Source organism: Camelus bactrianus, chromosome 13 (assembly GCF_048773025.1).
Source record: "Camelus bactrianus isolate YW-2024 breed Bactrian camel chromosome 13, ASM4877302v1, whole genome shotgun sequence".
Classification (NCBI taxonomy): domain Eukaryota; kingdom Metazoa; phylum Chordata; class Mammalia; order Artiodactyla; family Camelidae; genus Camelus; species Camelus bactrianus.
In genome coordinates this window covers 40,371,087-40,396,731 of record NC_133551.1, presented here as the reverse complement: position 1 = coordinate 40,396,731, position 25,645 = coordinate 40,371,087, and the positions used below count along the sequence as shown (strand labels likewise).

General features: G+C 49.8%; 1 protein-coding gene across 9 annotated transcripts; it reads right to left on the bottom strand.

Moving 5' to 3' along the window:
- Positions 1 to 91: 91 nt before the first annotated feature.
- CYB5RL (cytochrome b5 reductase like) lies at positions 92 to 25,644 on the bottom strand. Of its 9 annotated transcripts, none has more exons than XM_074376434.1 (7): positions 25,514 to 25,642; positions 20,726 to 21,013; positions 19,646 to 19,794; positions 17,106 to 17,193; positions 13,511 to 13,615; positions 10,180 to 10,383; positions 92 to 358 (listed from the first exon to the last, which is right to left on the bottom strand). In XM_074376434.1, the coding sequence occupies exons 2-7, from the start codon at positions 20,912 to 20,914 to the stop codon at positions 263 to 265; spliced, it is 831 nt and encodes a 276-aa protein (XP_074232535.1). In that variant the 5' UTR covers positions 20,915 to 21,013; positions 25,514 to 25,642; the 3' UTR covers positions 92 to 262. The 9 variants fall into 9 exon arrangements, with proteins under 9 accessions (XP_074232535.1, XP_074232533.1, XP_074232531.1 ...); XM_074376432.1 differs by lacking the exon at positions 92 to 358 and adding an exon at positions 2,383 to 6,404; XM_074376430.1 differs by lacking the exon at positions 92 to 358 and adding an exon at positions 2,383 to 6,376 and having other exon boundaries at positions 25,514 to 25,641.
- Between the last annotated feature and the right edge of the window lies 1 nt (position 25,645).

Sequence of the window (25,645 nt, the reverse complement as noted above, 5' to 3'; positions counted from 1 at the left end):
AGTCCTGAGGGTGTTCTGCAGTGGATGGCGGGACCCCAGCAGATGAGCTCCAGCTACACCAGGGAAACCTGCCCATCAACACACGCACGGCTGGCTTTTCCCCACTCCTCACCAGGCTTCTCTGAATCCCCTCCTGTGTCAATTTCTTGCACCCAAATCCTTGCTCAGAGTCTGCTTTGGGGCAAAAACCACCTGAAACAGATGACTAAAACCTGGCACTCAGGACATGTTTAGCAGGTGTCACTTATCTCCATGCTCGTCCTCACTTTTCCAGAATCAGACATCTTCGAGAACACAGTCGCAGCTCTTGCTGAACCACCATTGGCCCATCAGCATCATCCAGGAGCAGGCCTGCGGCCTGGGGATGCAGGGACAGGGAGGGGAGTCAGGGCCATGGGCCCTGCGTTACCTACTACAGGCTGAGCCCCTTGGAAGCACAGCACTACCGAGCTGTAAAATTATTTTCTTGTGTCCCAGGTCCTGTGTTCCATTGTCTATCCCAGTGCTCTGACTCAGGGTTCTATGTTCAACATACTAGGCTTCAGGCACCAATTCTATGTTCCTTGTTACAAACGCTCTCCATCATTGTCCGCCTCCTCTCCTCCTTCCAGGTCCCCTTGTGGGCAGACAGGTTAGAGGTGAAGTTCCCCTGGGTCCGGGCATAGGAGTTGATGCAGGCTTACCTGCCCTCCAAGCTGGCCGGTGTGGCCAACTACCCAGCCCAGTGTGCCTGCCTGGCTGCCCTGCTGAGTGCAGAGATCCCGGAACTGGTCAAGGCTGTCACCCCACCCCACTACAGACCGGTGTGTTCCATCAGCATTGGAAGCAAGGGGCAGGATGGCGTGGTGGTCTCCGGTGGGTGCCTGTGGGACCTGCACGCAGAGAGCTTTGCCACCTTCCACTACGTGAACCCCATGATCTTCTGGTACACACCATCTATTTGGAGTGAGCCCTGTGGGATGAGGGGTCTGGGACCCATGTGTGGCTCTGTGCTAGAGTCTGGCAGAGAAAACTCAGCCCCTGGCCCATCAGTCAGTGACCTGGGAACACAGCACCCACCCGGACAAGGCCAGCTGCTTCCACGACTCACAGTCAATGGAAAGCAAATGAGTACAGAGCATCTCCGAGTGCCCCTCCCCAGGCCACTCAGACCACACGCGCTGCTGAGCTCCTTCGCCTCTGGCTGGAATTATGTCAGCCACGTGCGGCTCCCGGCGGGCTGCACAGATCAGAGGCTCTGAGGGGCAGCTATCTATGTCTTTGATTAATAAAAAATGGGAGATAAATTAATAATGACTTAATACATGCAATTTGGGATCAAAATCCTCCAAAGCATGGGAAAAATAATAAAAAGGGGAGTTCGCGAGAGTGAAAAGTTTGAGAACAAGTCCTGTCGTCCAGAGGCCAGCATGAGCCTGGCGCTGCTGGGGAGGGCCTCCTGTGAGAGGAGAGAAAGGGGGCTGGTTGTCATGCCCACCCTGGGCACCGCACATGTTCCCCTCATCCTCACACGGCCCTGGGAAACCACTGGTACCGTCTCCAGTTTATAGATGAGTAAACTGAGGCTCAAAGAGGCCAAGTTACTCGCCCTGGATACTTACAGAATCAATAATAGAGCTGAACCTAGGTCTACCTCACTTAAAAAGGAAAACAAAATAAAATTTAAAAAGTAAGAAAAACAAAGTCTAAAACAGTGGTGTCTGGGAAGTCTGGTTTGAGTTTACCAGGAAAAGAAGAGGGACAAGCAGAGGGAACAGCATGGAAGCTCCGTGTGCTGGGCACTGTTACTGCTATTTACTGCTGTGTCTAGACCAGAGCACATAGTAGGTGCTCACAATAGTTTCAGATGAAGATGGAAAAGCTTGGAGGCATAAAAGGGCACAGCTGATCCTGAGGTGGGAGAGAAGGAATGAATGTTTATAAGCCTCTAGTTTTTGAAGCACTTTGACCAGGCATATTTAATTTAATTTTTAAAAATCTTTAAATATGAAACTATTTCAAACGCCAAAAAAGGTAGGACATAATAAAGCAGACAACAGTGAACCCATTACTCAGATTTACCAGATGATCATATTTTGCCATACTCATTTCCAATATTTTTATAATAAGGTGATACACATAAAAGCCCCCATCCCATCCCCTCCCCTTCCCTTCTGTCTGTCAGAAGTCACCCCACTCCTGGAAGTTGGTGAGCCTCCTTCCTGAGCATTTGGTATTATTTTGTGTTTTTAAACTTTCCAAATATGGGTATCTCATTGTACCTTTCCTTTTACAATTGGCTTTTCACTCAGTTATAGTTTTAGGATTTACCCAGTTGATGCATGCGGATCTAGCTCCCTCATATTAACTGCTGTATAGTATTCCATGTATGAGTCTATACAGTTCATTTCTTCATTTACTTGCTGATGAACACACAGGTAGTTTTTATTCTTTGCAGTTTCAAATAGTACAGCAGTGAAAATCTTTATTCACATCTCCTGGGTGCCCCACGTGTCATATATAACCTATATCACAATTGCAGCATGTAGCCCTGAATGACCTTGGAGAACTGTTTAATGTCTCAGAAGCTTCGTTTTCTCATCTGTAGATTGGAGTAATAAAATAGTACACATTTTGGTGACAACCGTGTGTTTCAATGTAGCTGAAAAGCATTTTGCAACCTGTAAAGCACTCCATGAAGGTAAGCTGTTTATTACTCGGGTATTTGACACCCAGGAAATACTGAGCACCCTTCCACGCTGGGGACACGATGAACAGGCCCCGGTACGGGCCCCTGACATGCTCACATGCAGACAGTTTGACGGGAGCGACAACAGAATAATGTACAAGATCTAACCCGGAGTGCAAAGGCAGGCAAGGCCTCTGTGAGGAAGTGGCACTGAGCTAAGTAAGCCCTCTACAGACAAGGAGACAAAGGTGAGTGGACGGCAGGAGGGTGGAAGGATGGACCGGGCAGAGGGAGCCTCAGATGTGACGGGACTGATGGACCCAAGAGAACAGGCATGGAATGTAAGAGTGGTGGGGAGGGGGACAGTCACATAAAATGTTGAAATAAGTCTGGAGAGGTAAGCAGAGTCAAGATGCTATATCTTGAGGGCAGCAGGGAGCCCCTGAAGGATTTTAAGCAAGGGAGTGATGCACTCAGATCTGTCTTAGAAAAAGCGGTCTCTATAAGCTGTGGAGGGCTGCCGCCCACCGCTGTACCTACACTCCACAGCAATGTACGGTGCACTTAAAATTTTGTTACGAGGTAGATCTCATGTTAAGTGTTCTTATTAAAATTCTGAAAAAAAGGGGTCTGACTGCAGTGTGGAAGAGGGTGTGGGGGAGAGGCTGGAGGCTGGAGGCCGAGGGGAATGCTGCAGAGGTGAGGGTGGAACCAAGGCTGTCCTCGATTTTAGCCCCCTCACCCTGACAGCACACCTCCCACGACACGTGGCAGGGGGCAGCACCAGGAGAAAGGGAGGAATGGGCCAGCTGACCCCTGATTCAAAGAGTCTTCTTTTTGGGCTCACTAATCATCTTTAGAGGCACAGGACACAGCCACGAGCTCTCAAGTTTCCAGATGACATGAGCCCCCTAGCATTTGGCACCAAGGGTGTGGCTGGGCCCTCACCAATGTCCCAAGATGAGAGACCCCACCAGCACCCAGACTGCCCAGATCCCACACAAAGTGAGGGGAAGTGGGGGGCAACACATTCTAGGATAAGAGGAACTGTGGGTTATCCCTGGGTGGCCATATCTCACACTTAAACATCAAATATCTAAAAAATGGGACAAAGACAGACATACAAGAACTGCCCCAGATCCCTCCCTGCTTAAGTGGGGACCTCCATCACCCCTAACTAAGAGCAGGAGGATTGCCTTTGAGACCCCTATCCTCAGTGGCCGTCCCCTACCCAGTCCCCTAGGCCAGGTTAAAGCCCTTGCCATCCCTTCTCCTACTGCGCTGTGCCTCCCTTTCTAGCACACTCATCCCTTTTAGAATCACAACTTTAATTTCTGCCCTCCTTGTTGGGCTCTAAGCTCTGTGATGGAGCTTACCAAGACGGCCCTGCCTGTTCACTGCTGGTTCTTCAGTACCTACACTAGGGTCTTGCTCATAACAGGCCCTCTAGGAGTATGTGTGAGTAGACTCAACAGGACATGCTAAGTGAGGGCAAGGAAAGGGTGGAGGAGGATGCTCAGATTTCAGAGAAAGGCCCTGAGAAAGAAAAAATGTCCCGCGCAAGTCACAGGAGAGGTTCTAAGAGATCACAGTTCCTGCTGGGGACCTCTGACGCTCAGGGAAGGGCCTTCCCACTCATTATGCTGTACTGAAGACACCTTTGCAACAGACTAGCAATTCCTGAAGCGTAGTTCATGGAATGCCAGTCTCAAAAGATTCTAGAGGATAAAATGCTTTCTAGTTAAATAAGTCTGGGAAACTTTGGGTTAAACAAAATGAAAAACATCTCTTCACTACCGGACTTTTCAGAGCCTTTAACATGCTCACGTGCGCATGGTTCTTGGTGAGAGTCACGTGCAGTGCTCCCCACGTCTATTTGACCATGGAATTCTGCCCGTGAAACTTGCTTTGAACCTTTGACACCATCCCCCAACTGCTTGTCACGATTATTTATTGAACATGGCACAGCATAGAGATTTGTCACAACTTTTTGGGCAGTGTAGGAAAACCCTGTTTCACAAACGAAAATGACTCCAAGCCCCATGATATAAATGGGCTAAAACCAGAATTGCTCTGGGTGAAAGGGGGCCTGGAGACTCCCCCTGGTCATCCTTTCACTGCTGCCATGCCAGCAACCCTAGTGTCCTGCAGAGCTCAGTTTAAAAATCGCTAGTACAGAACTCTGAAGACAGGGCTGACACCAGAGACCTGGCTTCAACACTGACCCTGCCATGAACTATCACTTCACCTTGGGCGGGTCCCTTGGCCTCGCAGGGTCTTGGTTTCCCCGTTAATACCATGAGTCTCGTAGACGGGATGCTTTTTGGAGTTCTGAGCTTTAATCTATGATATGATGAGGACTATGATTCTATGACTGCAAAATTCTAACTCTATAATTCTCTGGTTCTCTGGTTCTGAGATTCCATGGCTTAATATTCCAATTCTGGGACTGCCTGTAGCCAGTCTGAGCTGGAGCAGCATGCTGGAGCCCAGGCTGCAAAAAGCAGAATTCATTAACTGCAGTGCGCTACCCAGGAGTGCTGGATTCCCTGGGGAGGGCATGCCCCATTCAGGTAGGTAGCGAAGAGGGGTAGGAAGGGAAGACGGGAGTGGATTGGAATCAGCAGCAGCTCAGTGGGCAGAGCAGGGAGAAGGACCCAGGTCTCCTGACTCCTGCTCTATCTTTAGATCTCCATAGCAACCGTCACCAGGGCGCCTGAGCAGAAGGCTGAGCCGGCAGCCTGCAGGAGGGAGGGGCATTTGCTTTCATGCCTCTTTTGCTGGGAAAGGACTCTGGGCTGGACTCTTAAGCCAAGGAAGGGGTACTGGGAGTGAAGCCCTTTGTAGCAGGAGAGGCCTGGGGCCAAAACAAAATAAAGGTAATCTAGGGCCCCACCTTGTTCTGATATGTGGTCAGGTCACAGAACCCACAATCTTCATCGAGTCAGGCTTGTGGCACTGGAGGAACATATATCAAGTTCCTTCTCCAAAGAGCTCTCAGCCTCCCCTATGGTCATTCCCTAAAGACTCAGTGAGGGCCCCATCTGAGCCAACCCCGAGGCTACAGAGATACGTAGTCTTCAGGGAAGACAGGCTTTGGCACTGGCATTACAGGGCAGGGCCTGACAGGAGCCCCTTACAAACCCTGGCGTCTGAAGAACCAGGGAAGCCCCTCCCACCCCTTCTCCTGCCAACTCCTACTCAGCCGGGACCTGGCTCCTTCCAAGGAGTCCTCCCTGACAAACGCTGGGCACTCTCCTCCTCAGGGCTCCTACAGCCCCATCCGCCCTCCTCCCTCCACCCAGCAGCAAGATGCCTGCCTGAGGGAGTCAGGGACTTTACGGGGTGGATGAGAAACGGAGGTGCACAGAGGTGTACACATTCATCCAAGGTCACTTGGAGAGTTAGCAGCGGTCTTCCTTTCACGTCTTCGAGACCAGTCTGTGCTCCTTCCTGTGTCCCAGTGCCACGCCTCTGGCCTGAGCTTTGGAAGGGAGGCCAGGCCTAGAAGACAAAGTAGGAGTCCTCGGCGAGGCCCGCGCTCAGCAAGCACCTGGCCATGTCCTTGGTAAACTCGGCGGAGCCACAGACCAACGCAAATGGCTTTCTCCGGCAGGAGCCCACCAGCTCCTCAATCAGGTCCTGGGCCAGGCGGCCGAAGTGGGTCTTGTCCCGGTAACTCCAGGGAAGCTGCTCTGGGGAGTTCTCCTGGGATGATGAGAAATAGTGGGGGAGACTACAGGGAGTCCTCAGAGTTCACAAAGTCAGCGCCTCTCTGTCAAATGAGGAAACTGAGGCAGAGGGGGTGGGAAGCCATCCTTCACGTAGCCCTACCATGAGCCAGGCACTTCCTCACATTGGGACTCAGAACCCCCTCACAAAGGCCTGTGGGTGGGCAGCTATCCTCCACAACAGGAGGCATGAGGAGGAGGAGGGGTGTCCCTCGGGGCACACAATGTAGCAAGGGCAGCAGCAGGACCAGAACTTGGGTCCTACCGTTTCTCACTACCTCCCAGGGGCCACTGCGCCTGTCACTCTGGGGGGAATATTCTCTCACCGGGACTGTGGGTCTCCTAGCATCTTTTCAAAGCATCTTACCCATTACTGTCACCCTTAGAGCATAACTTTTGTTCATTTGTTTTAAGGTTTCAATTAACTTGTTGAGTTAACAAATATTTACTGAGTGGACTCTGTGCCTGGCCCTGTATTAGGCAATGGGGACACGGCAACTGCTTGAAACAGACAGGGCTCCTGGCCTCATCTGGCTATGTGTATCAGAGATCCCGGGCAGAGTGCCTTAGCCAAGAGAAGGGTTTCTTTCTCTCCCATGAAAAGGCTGGAGGTCGTATCTGGAGGTGTACTATGCCCCAGGCTCCTGCCACTACTAGCTGACTTGGAAGAATTTCTCTGTCCCTCCCTTCCTTTTAATAGAGGTACTGGGGATTGAACCCAGGACCTCAGGCATGCTGAGGCAGCTCTACCACTGAGCTATACCCTCCCCCACCAAGAATTTCTTTTAAGTAAACACTTTATTGAAGTATAACATATGTATAAAAATCATTAACTATATATAGTTTGGAGAATTTTAACAAAGAGAAGAAACCACGTAACCAGAACCCAAAACACAACAAACAAAACCCCGAACAGAACAGGACCATCACCTCTGCAGACCCTACTGAGGTGAACTTCTAGTTCCTGGGGCCAAGCAGAGAGAGAGATGGAGAGAGGGGTTGGGGTTAGAATTTGAGCTTTGCTACCACTTCCGGATGAGTGACTGTGACCTCTCTGAGCTGCTGTGACGAGCGTGGGGAAACCTCGGGAGAGGCTCTGTGAATGCAGGCCTCTAATCCCAGGTGCACTCACACAGCCTTGGGGTCCACCTCACAGAGCTCATCGGACCTCAAGGCCTCTGAGGACAGTGCTGTGCTGCTGACTGGGGACCCTCTCTGATGATCTGATCTTCCTGTGTGTCCTGACCCACCTAGTGGGCCCTTGAAGGCAGCGACCAGCGGGGCCCCTTGGCCTCGCCCCTCATTCCCACTGCCCACTTCCCCTAGGCCAGTCAGGTTCAGCACAGCTCACCCTGACTATGCACCCAGAGATGCGTGGGGTCTGCTTGCTGCTCAAGTGGAGAGAGGACCCATAAACAATGATGGTGCAGTGGGCTGGGTGCTGTGAAGGAGAGCCCGGGCTGTGACAGCAGAAACATCTGTGCCAGCCTGGGGGCTCAGGGAAAGTTCCCAGGATGGAATTACATTTCAGCAGAGAGATGTGAGGGATGAGTAGGTGTCAGGTGAAGAAGTGGGGAAAAGTGCTCCTGGCAAGGGGAACAGTACAAGCAAAAGCCCAGCAGCCAGAAAAGCACAGAGCACTTGCAACCACAGGCAGACCAGTGACACCAGAATGCAGCATGTGGCAGTGGAAGGGGCAGGTGGCGAAGGAGGCAAGGCCACAGCTGGCTGCCACAGCCATGGGGGCCTGCACATGGTCCTGAGAGCAGCGGGGAGCCAGGGAAGGGCAGGAAGCAGGGCGGTGGTGTGGCCAGAGCTGCTCTCTCCGCTGCAGGATGAAGGACAAATCGGCAGGGAGTGGCTGGAGCAGGGAGACCTTGAGGATGCTGTTGCTGCTGCCCAGGCAGGAGAGGAAGCACCCAGGGTGGAGGGAGCACAGATGGGCAGAAGGCACCATTCACTCCATTGCCCCTCACCTGGCCCTGCCACTGGTGGCCAGCCTCCTCGCCTGATGCCCTAGCATCACCAAAGCCCTGGCCCACCTCCAGCTGAAGGTCCCTTCTTGCTGGTGAACTTTAACTCTGCCCTCAAGCCCAGGCTCAAATGCCATCTCCTCTGTGAAGCCCTCTCTGCTTGCCACCGGTATCATGAACACCGTCCACGGTACTTTCCCCTGTGTTGTCTTATTCCGACAAGCAATAGGAGCACGAACTCTGGGGCAGGACTACCCAGGTTCACACCAGCTCTCCACCAACTTGCTGTGTTACCTTGGGCAAGGCTCTTAACCTCTCTGTGCCTCAGTTTCCACATTTTTTAAATGGCCATGACGGCAGTACAAGCCTCCTAAGATTGTGGTGGGATTAAATGAGTTTACACGTCAAGTACTGAGAACAGTGCCGGGCATAGAGAAAGCGCTCAGTGAAGGGGAGCCCTTGTCAGCCATCCCTGTGGCTGTCTCCCCATATTTAGGTAAGCACCTAAAGGGCAGGGAGAGGTCATCTTCATTTTTGTATCCTTGGCACCTGGCACATGGTGGGGGGAAGGAAGGCTGGCTAACAGCCAGGGTGACTACCAGGAGCCCACCTTTCTCCCACCTTCTGGGACCAGGCTCTCGGGCAGGGCTGAGTGTGCTGCTGGCAGGAGTGGCCCTCCTTGCCCCTCTCCACTCGGCTGTACACCCACCCTCTGCTCCATCCCTGACCTTGGGCACTGCTGCTGCTGCTAATGTTCACCAAGCATGACCCCCTCAAGTGTCCACATCACTGAGCATCCTGCCCCGTGGACAGGCCTGTGGACTCTGACCCCGGGGACCCTCTGGTTTCCTGACACCCTGCAGCCAGGATGATGTAAGTCTTTAGGGACACCCTAAAGCTGCCTCAAGAGGAAACTGATGAGAAATGTGCTCCAAAGTACACGGCAATGAGGCTGACCCTGAGCAAGAGAATAGAGGGGGGGCGTGAGCAGGGGACCTCAACCCAAGGGTACAGGAAAGACAGACAAAGCTACAGACCAGCAGAAGGCAAGTGAACAAAGATAGCTGAGGGCCTGGCTTGAGGTAAGGGGCGAGACAGGCTGTGACCCTGAGGTGAGGGTCCGGGAAGGGTGGCCTGAATGAATGTAGGGGATGAGGAATCACAGGGAAGAGGGCTCAGGAGGCAGAGCTGCTTCCGGCTAGAGTAGCTGTAGCTTGGAGGGTTTGAAAGCAGCTTTCCTCCAATGCAGGGACAAAGTGATGTGGTAAGGACCCTAATAAATGCAGTGAACTTGGATCCAGTGTGCTTCACCCACTGTTGCTGGGGTGAGTCCCTACTCCGTGCCTGGCACTATGTGAAGCACTGAGAGCATGGTGATCCAGACACGTGTTCCCTCCTCAAGGAGCCATCACAGCCAGAGGATGTCTGCCCCCAGCCCACTGATTCCACAAGCAGGCTCCCTGCCCATACAACGGATGATGCCAGAGGGTAGATGGCAGGCAGCAAAGGATAGTGGGTGAGAGCTGGTGCTCTGGAATCAGACAGCCTCAGGCTCAAATCCCAAATCCTGGCTTCACTCAATCTAGCAGCACGACAGGGGCTGGTGACTTCACCTCTGAGTGTCAGTTTCCTCATCTGCGTAAGAACATGACAATACTGCCTTCCTTGCCAGGCACAGGTGGGGGTTCCACCAGTGGCAGGGATGACTTTTATAGCATGAGGCAGAGAGCCCACAGCAGGTCCTCAGGATGGGTGCAAGGGGACAACAGAGTCTCAATCAGGGAAGGAAGTCATGCCCCTGGCTTACCTGGCTGAGTACAAAGAAGATGCGGACATTCCAGAAACGGGCCTGCTCCTGGAGGAAGGCTTTCAGGTAGATGCCCTCAAAGGTCTTGAAGCAGCCCACCAGGGTGATGAATGTCTCGTCATCTGCATTGTCTGTGATGCTGTGAAGGATGGGCACCATGGGGGCCAGGCCAGTGCCTGCAGCCAGCATGAGGAGTTCACCGTACTGGGAACAGGACAGTACATGATAGGAGTAGGTTAAGGAGGGGGTCTCACCCCACCCACCCACTATGGGGCCTTTTCTTTGGGCTTGCTTGAACTGGATGGCACTGCTTGCCCTGGGTGTCCCACCCGTCTGAGTTCCCCTCTCTACCTCCTCCAGGAAACCATCCTAGCTTGTGAGGTCTATGGAACAGACATCATGGAATCTGGAGGCTAAAAGGGAACATAATGGTGCAGCCATCCTGCAAGTGGCTTGGCTGCCTTCTAAAGTATCCCCACGGATCTCTGCTTGTATACTTCTGCTGACAGGTAGCCCACCATCTCCCAAGGCAGTCTGCTCTATTACAGGCTGTCCTTGCCAGGGAGGGCTTCCCACCTCACATGGAGCTGAAACTTGCTCCCGCCAAAGCCAGTCCACTGTCCCCATCCCAGTCCTGACCCCTGGGCTGCTTCCTCTGCCCCAGGGCAGCCCTGCAGAGGTCTGAGGGCTCTGGCTTGGCCCTTGAGCCTCTCTTTTCTAGACTAAATAAGACACTATACTAAGTGCCTGGCACAGTGCTGGCACAGAGAGCCAGGCAATAAAGGTGAGTTCCCAAGAGCACCCCAACCCCGGTTCCATCAGCTTCCCCTCACTGAACCTATTTCCTGGCTCTAGGCCTCTTTAAGGTCAGTGCCTTGAAGGTTAGTGCCTGCCTGCGCTCTGAGGTATTCACTCCCATCAATTCTAGAGATTAGGCCTCTGTGACTGCAGTCCAACTTTTCACTGGCTTTATTGACAGACACTCGCTTTATGTGACTGCACTGCACAGCACACTACGGCATGGAACACTTCCTGGACTATCGGGAGCTGTGCAGATCTGGGGTAAATTCCCAGCCGTATGATCTGGGTAAGATCTTTTACTCCTCTGATCCTCAGTTGCTTCATTGGTAACAAAATAAGAGCACCCCCCGAGAAGACCACCTATCTCGGAACTGCTGTGAGGACTAAATGAGGTGACGTAAAGTGCCCGTTACGGAGCCTGGGGCTTAGTACAATTAGCCTCCTTCCCTGCACTGAGCCCCTGCTGCTGGCCTGTCATCCTGTCCTGGGTTCACGCTTCCCCTCTTTCTCCCATCACTGCTCAGGCTCTCCTATGGGGAGCCTTCCCTGAGCTGGGGCAGGTGGGGGACCCCTCCTGTGTTCCCATAGCCCTCGGTGCACCCCTCCTCACACTGGCCACACTGTGTTGTGGTCATCTATTTGTGTGTCTGTCTCCCAAGCAGACTGTGAACTTCTGGAGCACAGGGGCCTCGTCTGGCCCATCTCTGAGCTCCCAGTGTCCAGCACTGGCCTGGCCCTGAATACCTATGAGTGTCTGTGGAATGAACGTCAGACAGATGCTAATGTGCCGGCCTCAGCGCCAACGTGGTCCATCTTTAGTGAAGACGGCTGCAGAGTGGCTAGACTGGGCTACACCCCAGTATTCACACAGCAGAGCAAGCCCCAGCCACAGTTTCAGCAGCCAAACATTAACATGTGAGACACCATGTCTTTCTCTTCATGGCTGGGCCCTACGCCCTTCCAGAGAGGAAGTTTCCACAGGGGCCAGTGGATGCAGACAAACAGCTGGCACTACGTCCTGGGATGCTCCGCCTGGAAAAGGTGGTCAAGACCACATTCAGCAGGTGTCCCCTCTAGGTCAGGAGGAAACAGGGACAATTCCTAGCCTGCTCTCAAGGTCCTGGGGGACACAGGGACAGCCTCAGCTAAAACGCAAGGCTGAGCATGGTTAGTGCCCAGGGAATGTGTAGAAGAGCACTGATCCACGCACGCCTCACATCTGCAGCACAGGGGTAGCAGTGCCTAAGAGCTGCTGTGAGGACTGAATGAGTTCTTACACAGCAAGCGCTAACATCAAAGCCTGGCACATGGGAGGTGCCACATACGTGCCTGACATTGTTATGCACACAAATGGGTGTGTGTACACTTGTATACACGCCCATTCACGGAAGAGGATTTGAAAGGATATATGCTATGGTAGTAAGGCTGGTATGTCTGGGTGGGTGGCCTACAGGTGATTTTCACTGTGCCTCTTTGTATCTGCTGATGTTTTGGGGGGTAATGAACAGATACTGCATTTGTAATCAGGAAAAACACCAATAAAAGCTATTTTTAAATTAAACAAAAAGAATGGAGAGGAAGAGTGATTCATTCTTTTCCATTTGTTCTTGTTTTGCTTTGTTTTCCTCATTACAAAGGTAATAGATATGCATGGTGGATAATTTGGAAAGTATAATGAAGAAAATAAAAATCACCCAGAGCTACTAACATTTTATTGCTTTAAAAAATTTCTTTTTTCTGTGCAATTTAACTTAGTTTCCTAACTTCTCGTACATTCAGTTTTTTACCTAGTGTTTGCCAATTGATCTCACAGCATAAGCATATAACATCATTTATGAACATAATTCTAAAATCCAGGATAATAGTCTATCAAGTAGCTATAACTCAGTGTACTTAACTGTTCTGCTGTTGCATACTGAATTGTCTCCAATTTCTTGCTATTGTAAATAAAGCTGCAATGAACACGTGTAAGTCAGCATTCTGGATTCTTTCCATAGGACAGACTTCAGAGGTGGGATCCCTGGGTAAAGGATGTGAGGATTCCTAAGACTCCTGGTACATACTGTCAAACTGCTTTCCAGATATGCACCAACTGATGAGAAATTACTCATTCTTCCTGGGAATGTCAGGGAAGGATCTGATAATGCTGTGAAGATGCTGGGAAGCAGGGGACTCACAAGCAGCAAGCCACAGGGTGCATTTAGAGAGTGGTCCCTACAATCTTGTAAATGGAATGTGAAACTGGAAAGACAGCTGAGGGTCAGATGGCATAGCGGCCCTAAATACCAAGCTCTTGGTCTGAATTTTTCCAAGCAATGGGTAGGCATGGATGGTTCTGGAACAGAGGTAGGCAGTTTTGTTTCTTAGTATCTCCTCCCTCTCCTCCCACATCTAACCCTAAGGATACTCTCAGGATTAGGTTTGGGCTCAAAAGGTGGCACAGTGAGATTCTATGGCCTGACACAAGGAAACCTCAGCCCTGGAAGCTAAGCTGGGTGGGGTCTCCTGACCAATTAGGGCTGGCACTAACCTGGTTTGGTTTATAGAAGAAGCCTCCGAAAGGTCCTCGCCAGAAAGCCGTGTCTCCTGCTCTCCAGGACTCGACATACCGGGACATCAGCCCAGTCTGGTAGCACTGGGAGCAGACAAAGGGAGACCTCATTGGGACAGGCACTTGCTGCCAATATAAACCATGTCAGCCACTAAGGTGGAGCCCTTCCTGCATGCTAAGTGCTTTACATATGTTATCTCATTTCATCCTCCTAATCATCCACGAAGTCGGGACTGTCATTCCCAGTTTTCAGATGAGGCCCAGGAGCTTACACTGAAGGTAAATGGCAAGACTGCGATGAGAATCCGTGGGACCTCCACCCTTAACTACAGAGGTCTCAAACCAAATAACTACAGGGGCCACACTGGTAACACAGCGTAACATTAACCATCACATACCCAGTGCAGAACTGGGTATGTGATGGTTAATGGCAACTAACACTTAGTCTTAGTATCAAGGAGACAAGAGTGAGTGGTTGGGGCAATGGTAATTTGGTGAATGAATACACTCTTTAAAGGAGTAAGTTATTTTGCAAATTCCAGTACATAGTCCGTAGGACCAATGATGCCAGATCTGACTTTCTAAGAGGGGCAGGAAATCCATATTTTTATGATAAATCTCCCATTTTTGAAATGTCAGCAATGAATTCAAAATTTTAAAACACTGGGTAGGCCAAAACCAAATGTATTTATAGGCTTGAGTCATTCTGCAGGCCATTCGTTGGCAATCTCTGCCTGAGCCTACACCACTGTTTCCTGGCTGGATGGAAAAATGAAGGCTGTAGAGGGGATCCCTCCATGGGGAGGGGGCAGTCTGCACTCCCTGGGTGCTAACCCGCTTGGCACGGGGCACCATGCCAGGGCTGCAAGGGGGACAGCTGGATATTAAGCTCTGAGAAGGCTGCCAGTGCCTGAACTGTGGAAAGGACTTAATAAGTGAATGAATCAATGAATCCAGATTCAGGCCCTCCCTTCAAGGAGCTCTAAGTCTCAGACATAGACAAGGTAGTGACTGCCTAATCCCCTGTGAGAAGGGTGAAGTGCTGGGGGTGTTCTGAGGAGGTGTAGTCACTTCCCATCGAGCAGGATGGAGGATGGCTTCCTGGAGGAGGAAGTATTTGAACTGGACCTAGAAGACTGGGTAGGATCAAACTCACTGGGGATGGGAGCAGGAAGGCCAAGGGGATTCTGGGCATCAGGTGTGGTATGGTCAGGGGTGGGACAGCCCAGGTCATGTTCTGGGAACAGCCAGTGGACATGTCAGAGTAGGGGTCAGGGAGAAGCACTGAGAGACAAGACTGGAAGGTGTTTGGAGAGATTATGACCAGGCCTGAAGGAGCGGCTGGGCTTTCGTCACCAGACATGCTTTTAAGCATCCACAGCCACTTCTGGTACCACCCCTGCCTTCCTCAGACACCATATGCATAAAGCAAGGAAAGTCCTCGGCTCACCTGTAAGAGGTCTGGGAAGAAGGCTACAGTTTTCCTCCTACCTTGCTGGGGGATATATTTCAGAGCACACCTTGTTTTCTGGCTCTATTCTTGGGAAGGTACAGCCCCAGGAGTGGCTTTAGAGGCCCCGTGGCACTGACAGCACTCAAGGAGAAAGGAAGGATTCTTCCTTCTGTGCCTCCAGCACCCACACAGAGCCTGGCACAGAGTAAATGCTCAACACACACTTATTAAACAGAATTGACACTGAATCTCTGTTTTTCCATTTGGGATCATATTACCCAAGGAAACTTAAGACAATGACATACTCTCTCAGAGCTTCAGCTTGTTCATCTGTAAAGTGGGGATAATATGATCTACTCTACAGGGTGGTTATGAGGCTGAAACGAGATAATTAAAATAAAGAGCTAGGAGCAGTAGCTGGTGCCCAGAAGGTGCCTGAGAAATGGGAGTTTCTCCTTCCCAACTACATGGGAGGGTAAACCTTACAAAACCTGCCTGCCTTCCCAATTTGCAAAGACATTTCCAGCTCTTCCTAGCCAGCAGCTTAGGGATAATTAAGCATCTCTCTAAAGAGGCTTTCCGGTAAACGAAGGAGAAAATCAGCCTTGCAGCTGGGAGAGATCCAGCTGCCCTAAAGAACTGTCTCCAGGCTTATCCTTTCAATAGAAACACACCCAGACAAGCAGCTTGGGGAAGCAGGCCATTTGGAGAGGATTTGTGGAATCTCCCAGACAAACAGTTGCGTGGAGAAGGGATCCCATCCAAGCTTATGTGTGAGGGAATAAATACTCAAACTCTAAAGGCAGGCAGGGAAGGCAGCAGCCAGAGATGGTGCTGGGGTCTTGGAATCAGGAGGCCAGGGCTCACCCACCAGCCACACTTCCTACTACCTGTGGAGCGTCAGGCCCTCCTGGGGCCTCAGTTTGCTTATCAATGAAATGGGGATCATTTCTGTCCTACAAGGGAGATAAAGGGTGTGACAACTATTCTTAAATACAGGTGTTCCCTAGGATTCCATGTGGGAAATGATGATCTAAAACTAGGTATTACGCTGACCCATATGAAAATGTGTTCTGTAAGTCAAAAACGTTAGAGTGTCAGCAATTTCATGTAGTTCAACCTAATTATTTTGGCACATAATTGCTCCTTCATGACTTCTTATATATTTGTTGCCTATTCTTTGGGTCTCTGGAGTGTTTTGTACCCAGTATCCTTTGTTCATCTCATCTCTGTCAATTTCCCTACCCACCTTGGCTGCCCCCACAAGCATCTCTCCTCCTGCCACTCAGACTGGGTAGGTCCCACAAGACTCTGTTCTATTTCACCCTTCCCTGTCTTTGATTAACCTGGAATGCCACTGCTGCCACTGCTAACTTGTCTTCCTTCTTTGAGGCCCAATTCAAATGCCCCAGCCCCTGCTGACCCCCCTGCAAGGCAAACTCAAGTTAGTTTGGTCCACAAGGTCCTCCATGTCCCACCTTTTGTCTGCACATCCTCTTCTGTCCCAGCACAAATGACTAACAGTTCCCTAGATGATGTCTCTTCTGCTGTTGTACATGCTGTTCCAGCACTTGGAGCTTCCTTTCCTCTCTTGACTTAAACATCCAGCCCAAACACACAGCTTCCTCTAGGAAGCCGAGCCCACCTTCCCTGCAGCTCCAGCTACTGAGTTGGGTTGGGGCCTCCTGTCACGGTATCTACTACCCTGTCCCGGTCTGGCCCCTGTCTGAGGGCGGGTGCCATGTCCGACTCTCTCTGGATGCCCGTGCCCAGCACACAGTAGGTGCCAGTGACTTGGTTTCCCCTTCCCCGGCTCAATGCTCACTTTCCATTGACAGTAAGGAGGTGAGAAGGAGCAGTTTTACCTTTCTCAGTCTGAGCCTCCTTTTCATAAAACCTGCTGGGAATATGCCCTCTGTTGGTGGTCCAGCAGCCCCTCTTCCCAGGAAAGAAAGAGATGGGAAAAGGCCTCCTTCACCATCCCATTCTTCCCCCAAGCCAGCCTCCTCCCATGTGAACAGTGGCTTTTCCCACATCAGAAGGAACTGCCCCACCAAATCCAGACTGGCAAATGGAGGTCCAGTCCTTAGCACCTTAGAACATCTGTGTGAATCCACTCACCTTGATTAAAACTTCAAAGTATCCTTCTGCGTTGGCAGGGCTGATGGGCGTATAGGCTCTCTGAATTTCTAAGTCATCTATTATCCCTCTGGGAAAGAGAAGCACTCAATCAGGGACTCAGCCAGTCAACAAACCTTTACAGTACCTACTCTGCCAGGCTGGTGAAAGTGAAGGTGGGGGCCCAGTCAGCCCCAGTGATCCTCACCGAGGGGCAGCCAAAGTGAAGCACAAGAAAAGAGCACTGGGCTTCCACACTGCCATGTGCTGGCTGTGAGACCCCGGGCAGGTCATTTAAACCCTCAGCTGCCCCTCTGAGAAAGGGGGACAACCATCTATGCCTCTGCCATGTGGTTTCATTGGGATTACAAATGAAAAAGTGCTTTAAAAAGTACACTGAAAAGTGAGCTGTTTTAGGACATCACTGTGGTTTTTCCTAACCTCTCTTTGACCATAGAATGATCAAGATAAAAACAACTATGTTTAACAAGTACTTAACATTTATCAAACACTACCATGTGCCAGGAGCACCAAACTTGAAAGGATCTTTAACGGTGCCCTAGTCCAAACCAGATGCCACGCATGAGTCCTCTCCAGTGTTATCAACAAGAGGGCCAGGTGGATAATCATGCAGCCATGCTGTATTAAATGCGTACAATGCACCAAGCATATTATACACAATATCTCATTTAATCCAAACAATAACCAAAATGAGGAAACCAAGGCTTAGAGAAAGGGTGTTGCCTGCCGGAGGTCACACTGCTAGAATTTACCCATAGTTCTGTCTGCCTCCGGAGTCGGGTTCCTCACCACTGTTCCTCAGAGCTTCCCTGGAGTACCTAAGCACTCCTCTCTTGAGTCCTACTATGTGCAAAATTTTCTTCTCTGAGGTATGCAAAGATTGAAAAAGGCCTGTCCTAATGTATCAAAAGTTGGGCAGAAATATTCAATACATACTTGCAGAACAGACAGGGAAATAATAAACAGAACATATGGTATGGCTCAGATGCAAAGACCACTGTGATATTTGCTAAGACAGATGTAAAACTGACTTACACTCTTGCCTGGGGAACCTCAGAAGGCCTCCTTGAGCTGGGTATTAAAGGATGAGCAGGCCGCTAACAGGTAAAAACGAGGACAGGACAGAAAAGTAATTCCAGGCAGAGGGAATAATCTGGGCAAAAGCTTAGAGGCAGGATAACGTAGGGCAAGTCAGGAACTGGTGAGTGGATCTTGGGGCTGGAACAAGGGGCAAGAATGAGGGGACGAGGGGGAAGAACTTGGTGGGTGAGGAAGCTGGGGCCTTGGGTTAGGGTGTCACTGGGGAGGCATCATAGAGAACCAGATGTCTGAACAAGGAGTGACATGGTCAGTGTTAGGAATATACCAGAGTGACAGACAGGGTGGAGGAGAGGGACCAGTCTAGAGGCAGGGAGCTCTGGGTATCCCTGACTTATGGATGCGCGTTGCTTGGGGCTGTGGCCTGTCCTGTGACCCTTCCTGTCCACTGGAATAGTGAGCTTTAAGGACTGCCAGCCAAGCCACAGGCCAGAATGAGCTGGGCACAAACACCAGGGGTCAGTATGAGGCAAGTGGCCCGAGTGTGACTAGTCGTAAGCTCTCTCCTGGTTTTCTTTCTCATCCTCTGGCTACACCTTGTTTCCTTTGCTGGCTCGGCCTCCTTTTGCCAACACTGTAAATGCTGGAGTCGCCAAGGTTTACCCCTACCTCCTTCCCTCTTTCCACGCCACATATGCTCCCGAATGCATATGTGGGAGCATCCATAATCCAGGGATATGCTGATATTTCCCACATCCACATCTGCAGCTCAGATCCCTCTGCTGAGCTTCAGACCCAGCGAGTCAACTGCCTGGCAGACACCTCCAGTGGGAGGTCCCAAAGGGTCTTGTCCCTGGGGAGGTGGAGGTGAGGGTCGAGATGGGAGGAGATTAATTAAGGAGAAAATTAAGCTGGGAAGAAGCAGGAAGTTCAGAGGAGTGACGGGTGTAACTCAGAAGGCAGGCCGTCTGGGTTTGAATCCAGCCTCCATGACTTATTAGCTACATGGCTCTGAGCAAGTCCCTTATTCTCAATGACCATGTCTTTTCTATCAACTGGTGATAATCATATGAGGTTAACACCGCAAGCTCTGGAGCCACATGGCTTGCTTTCAAACCCAGGTTCCAGCATTTCCTAGCTGTGTGGCCTTGGGTAAGCTCCCGAATCTCTCTGACTTTAGTTTCCCCTCAGGCATGACACTGGGACCCACCACACAGAATTTCATGAGGATTAAATGAGCCCAGATGTGTAAGTGCACCGAACTGTGCCTTGGATAGTAGATGATTGCTATTATTATTCATTATGAAAATGCATTATTTAGTTGAATTCCAAGAACCCTCTCTGAGTTATGTATTACTATGTTTACTTTGAAGATGACAAACGCAGTTGATTAAGGGAGGTTAAGCAACTTGTCCTCAACCGCACAGCTAACAAACGGTAAAGCAGGGCTGCAGAGCTTGGGTCCTCCCACTACCTGACTGTACCGTAGGATGAGGTGCTGGCCAGGCCGCAAGCCAAGCTGGCTATTTCTGGGTAGTGCAAACCGGACACGGTAGGTGTCCTTGGTAAGTTTGTCCACGGCACTGATGCGGAAGGCCAGGAAGGTCTCTGGGCTCAGCTTGGAGGGGCAGCTCTGCAACAGGAAAAGGTTCACAAGCTAGAAGCTGGGACTCAAGAGACACGCAACCATTCACGAGCACCCGTTCCCCAAGGAGAGGTATCGCGGCCGATACATTTTCTGTATAACAGAGTCGTCCCATCTTACTTCCCTTTCATGCTCTAAGACTGCCAGAGCCCGTGGCACTGAGCTCACCCTGCTCTGAAGCCTTGTACGGTCCCTTTAGCCCCAGGACAACGTGCAGGGTCCTTAGCTGGACACTCAAGGGTAAGTGGATGGGCTTCAAGCCTTATTTTATCTCGTAGGCATCAGATGCCAGACTTTTCTCTGAACTCCTAAGACCACCTTGCTGCCTCCCACCTATGAGTCTTTATTTGCTCAGGCAGTGCCCTCTATCAAGAACACTCATCTCCAATGTGTGAAAGACTCACCCGCCCTTCACACCTGCTGAAATCCAGATTTCAGAATTTAGAAACTGATGGGTCTTTAAAGATTATCTAATCCAATATCTTTATTTTACATGTGGGGAAACTGAGGCCTGAGTGCTAGTGAGTTATTTGTACAACGTTACACTATAAGCAAGGACTCAAATTCATGTCTTCTAAGTCTCAGCCCTGTGCCCTCAGTATTCCACCCGACTGGCACCTCCTTCGGGAAGACTTCTCTGAGTGCCATGACTCACAGATCTCCTCTCCTGTAAAATGCCCACACCCAGTTCACTCCAGGGATCTCCCCTCACCCCCACGACTACCTCCCCTCTCCCCTACCCCTACACCAGCTCAAGGTCAGGCTTTAAACCTGGATCAGTCTACTTCCACAAAGCTGACACTTTTCTCTCCGCTCTACAGGGTCAAAGGAAGCTTCCCCGATCAGGCACACTGTACAGGGCCAAAGCCAGGTAGATGCTGCCACTTGGCCCTCTCGTTTGAGGAGCAGTTCTCCTCACCTGTGACTCTTTCCCACCCAGGAGGCTCCTGTCCTTGCTGGCTCGGGCTGCCTCCCACCTTGCCAGGTCTCGCTGGTAGAGGTCGAACACACAGGGCGAGCAGCCAGCGCCACAGCACTGGGAAGGCAAGGGCTCCACTGGTCGAAGCTGCAGCCAGGCTTCCTTGTCATCTTCCTCCCTCTCGCCCATCGCCAGTGGGGCTTCAGGCTGCGAGGGACAACTAGGGCTCTTCACAGAGCAGGCTTGGTTCTCTGAGGCCAGGGGCCCAGGCCTTGCTCCCTTGCCAGCCTGGGAGAAGGAAAATTTGTGGTTACAGTCTGGTCACCTCTATTCCTCTCACTCTCTCTGAGGCCTGCAGTTGCCAAGCTCTGTGTGAGCACCAAAGACAGGGATGAACCAACCCCGGGACCTGCTGCCTGGTGGGGGAGGCAGGAAGGCAGGACACAGAAATCAGAACTGGCAACCACGGTTTTCTGACCTCTTCCTGTGCTCTGAGGGCTGGATTAAGTTTACGTGGGAAATCTCATTGAATACTTAAAATATTTTAAATGATGTAAAACATTTATGTACAATTCATTATAAAAGTTATAAAAATAAATTAAAATGTTATAAAATGACACCTTTGTAACTACCACCCAGTCAAATGAAAAGAACCCCGACAGCATCCCAGAAGCCACACGTGTCCCTTCCCAAATGCCCCGCACCATAACCACCGTCCTGAATTTTGATACAATCATTCCCTTGCTTTTCCTTAGTTGTACCAACTTTGTTTGCAACCCTAACCACTATTTATAAGCTTTGTCCAGTTTTTACCTTTATATAGATAGACTCATATGAACGTACTCTTCTGTGTCTGGTTTCTTTCACTCAGCATTGTTGGTGGGTCACCTACCAAACTGCTGCATCTCATTTAATCTTTACAACAAGGCCAGTAATGGAGATGCCATTTTATGGATGGGAAGACTGGGGGTCTGGAGAGGTTTAATAACTTACCTAGGGTCACAGAGCTCCCCAAATGATGGCCTTGGGACTTAAACTCTGCTCTATCTGGTTTCAGAGCATATTGTTCCTAAACCACAAGAAAACGGAGGAGGAGGTCATGATGAAAGGTGATGAAATGTGCTGAGGACTTGGACCAGGGCAGCAGCAGGGAGGATGATAGGACGGGGTCAAATAGAGAAATCCTGAAGCAGGAATTAAGAGGACACAGAGATGGACTGGATGTGAGGTAAGCAGGGGAAGGGGATAGAGAGCTAGAAGGGACATCCAGGTGTTTCGCTTGGATCCCTGAGTAGCTAGTGGGCCCAAGACAGGTTGACTTTCAGAGGAGAGAGGAAGGAGGGGAAACGGTAGTTCAGTCTGAGGTATGCTGAGAGCCCCAGGGGCAAAATCTTGCTGTCAGTTGGATTAAACAGGCCTTATCTGTACCTGAGTCTACAGACTGAGCTCTGGATAACTGACACTAAGGGAGGGGTGAGTGGGTTGAGGAAGAGAACAGGCTGGCGCCTTCTATGAAGGCCTGCTTGGCTTCCTGCTTCCTGTAGCACTCACTGCACTTAGTCCAGCCCAGGTCACCGTAGGTGCTCAATAAATACTCTTCAGGTAATGAATCTCTACCCTGTAGCATTTCACACTGTTCAGAAACCACATGTTTACATCTCTCTCCTCTTTGAGACTGTGAACTCCTTGAGGGCAGAGACCTATTTTTTATTCATTTTATGAGCCAATGCAGTGTGTATTTTAAAATACGTGTATTTTAAAAGTGTTATATGAAAGGAAGGAAGGAAGGAAAGGAGCTTGGTTTCAGGGCCATTAGGTAAGCATTGTCTGTAAGACATATCAGGGAGGAAAATTTAAATGGCTATGATTTATTTTGAGATGTTTCTGTGACGGCAGTTTGGGATTTATCAAGGTTCTCTAAATTTGTATGTGGGACTCCACAGTTTATACAGAAATAGACCTGGTCATCTCACTTGCAAGGAAACTATGCATTTAAAATTCCACAGGCAAATGAAAGTAAAAGAGGGTATTCCTTGTTGTTTATCTATTTTATTCTATTTTAAATATAGTAGTTTGTATCTGCTAATCCCAAATTCCTAATCTATCCCCTCCCTTCCCTTTTGGTAACCATAAATTTGTTTTCTATGTCTGTGAGTCTGTTTCTGTTTTGTAAATAAGTTCACAAGGTCGTACTGTCTAGCACAAGGAACTATATTCAATATCTTGTAATAACCTATAATGAAAAAGAGTATATATATGTATAACTGAATCATGATGCTATACACCAGAAGCTGACACATTGTAAATTAACTATATTTAAATTAAAAAAAAAAAGAGGGTGTTCCCTCCCTCTTGTCTCAGAATAGAACTGCGGGGAAGTCTGATGTCACAAAATATTGTTTGATGTAAATATCTATTCCTCTAAAACGCAATTACCTCTAAGAACTCCAGTCCTGGATTTCCTCCCATTCATTCCTGCCTTAGACACTTACTAGGCAGGGGCTGCTGAGTGATATGGTGGGACACAGAGGTGAGTGACAGTCGCCTGTGTCCTGGAAGAACTCGTGGCCTGGAAGAGAGTTATCAACTAAACAGATAATTATCGTTATAAGAATAGATGTCACATACTGGGCCAGTCTGTGCCAAGCACTTTGCACCAACTCCCTCAATCCTCCCGACAGCCATTCATAAGTAGAGGCCATGCTCTTCCTCATTTCACAATGGAGAAAACTGAGGCCTGGGCAGGAAGCCAGAAGTGGCAAGGTTAGTACGCACACCCGGTCTTTTAAAGCTCCAGGCTGCTCTTTCTCCCTAGATTGCATAGTTCTGGAGGGCAGGGGAGAGTGTCTTCATCTTCAACTCCTAGTGCCCGTTGCTGGGCTGGCACAGAGCAGGGACCCAACTTGCCAAACTGTCACTGAATTTTATGGACACCCTGGAGCCTCCCAATGGTAGCAGCTTCACTTGTGCATAAAGTGCTAGAAACAAGGTGTGGGCCAAGTCTGTGGGAAAGCAGAGGAACAAACCACTGAGTCTGCAGGAGGACAGGCAAGGCCCCTTTCTTGGTTAACAATCACTTTCCAGGAGTCCTAAGCTTTAAGAACTTGCCCACTTTTCCTGTTTCCCTTGCTCGTTTACATTGGAGCTTTCCATGGGCCCAAACAATGTGCTTCCAGTCTCCCCTACACCATCCATCAGTACACCTGCCACTAGCTCTGATCACAGCAGCCTCTGCTTAGCAATCTTTAACAGCTCCTATCACCTATTAGATACAATCCAATCTTCTGCCTGGTGCCCAACACTCTTCCTGATCAGAATTTGTCCAAATTCTCTTACCATAAACTATCATTGGTTTTAGAAGGGTATTCCCTCCATGTGCAATAAATCTTTCTCCTAGAGAGGAAAGGTTTCTCTTTAGAGGAAAGAAAACCTGGTTCTACTGCTGGTTCTATGATTTCTGGAAGGTTTAGCAGACTGAGACCCCCTTGAGAGGAAACATGGTGTTTTATTCTTTCCATATTCTACCACCAAGCTCTTATTCATCTTTGCCTTAAGTTTACCTTCTCTATGTTTAACTAATCCCACTTTCCCTGGTTTTTTGGAAATTAGTAGACAAGTTGGCCACATCTGTCATGAATTTTTTTTAACTGAAGTATAGTCAGTTTAGAACGTTGTGTCAATTTCTGGTGTACAGCATAATGTTTCAGTCATACATATACATACATACATACATTTGTGTTCATATTCTTTTTCATTACAGGTTATGATAAGATATTGAATACAGTTCCATGTGCTATACAATATAAACTTGTTGTTTATCTATTTTATATATAGTAGTTGGTATCTGCAAATCTCCTTATGAATTTTAAAGACACGGTTCACATCTCCTGTCAGCCTCTATTTTTCAGTCGAAGAAGCTAGATCTTGACACATGTTGCTGCCTCTGCCTGGGTGACTCGTCTCACCCTCAGGTCTTCTCAAGGTCACCTCCCCCTTAGAGCCCTCCCTGAACCTACCAGTCATATTTTTCACTATGTGCCAGGGATTGTTCAAGGCGCAGACTTCACAGCAGTGAAGAAAGACACCCCTGCACTCAAGGAGCTTATATTCTAATGGGAGAGACAGCCGTTAAACAAGATCAAAATGGAAAATGTGTTATGTTAATGTTAAATACTAAAGAGAAAAATAACTAGGGAAGAAGGATAGGAATGTGTGTGTGTTGCAATTGCTATCTATTTACTTTACTTGCTTTCTGTCTGTATCTCCCACTACACTGTAAGCCCTACATCGCAAACCTGTTTCATTGACCAGTGCAAACCCGATGCTCAGCAGTGCCCAAAACACAGTGGGCATTTGATAAATACGTGTTGTGCAAGGAGCAAAGGTACACCTCTACCGGCTCTGGCCTTGCTTCTAGGAGGCGGAAGGGGAAATTTCGACAAAATAGAAGGAAAGGAAATCACTTTCGGCGCTGGGGAGAAGGCGTGCGGTCGGTGCCGGCGCGGGCGTGGTGTTAGGGCCACGCTCGGGCTCAACAGGTGAAGTGGTGCAGAGGAAAGGAAACTTAACTGTGCAGTCACCAGGTGCGGGGAGCTGCGCGGATGCGCCAATTTAGGCATTTCTATTCCTATTTTTACAGTGAGTGACTTTAAGGCTCAGAAGGAAGTGCCCTGCCCAAGCTCCAGCTGCTCGTAAGTTTATCAAGGTTGTCCTGAGTTCAGGTCTTAAATCCTGAAGCTCTTATCCTAGTCCCGTTCCAGCCCCCATCACGACCACTCACCTACCCACCTGCGGTTCCCCTCTGGCGAGGCTCTTGCAGGTTCCCTCCCTCACCCGCGGAGGCGAGGAGGTTTCACCTGTGGGAAAATGAGGACGGCCTGCGTGGTGGGGGCAAGACGAGGATTCCCTGACTGTGATAGG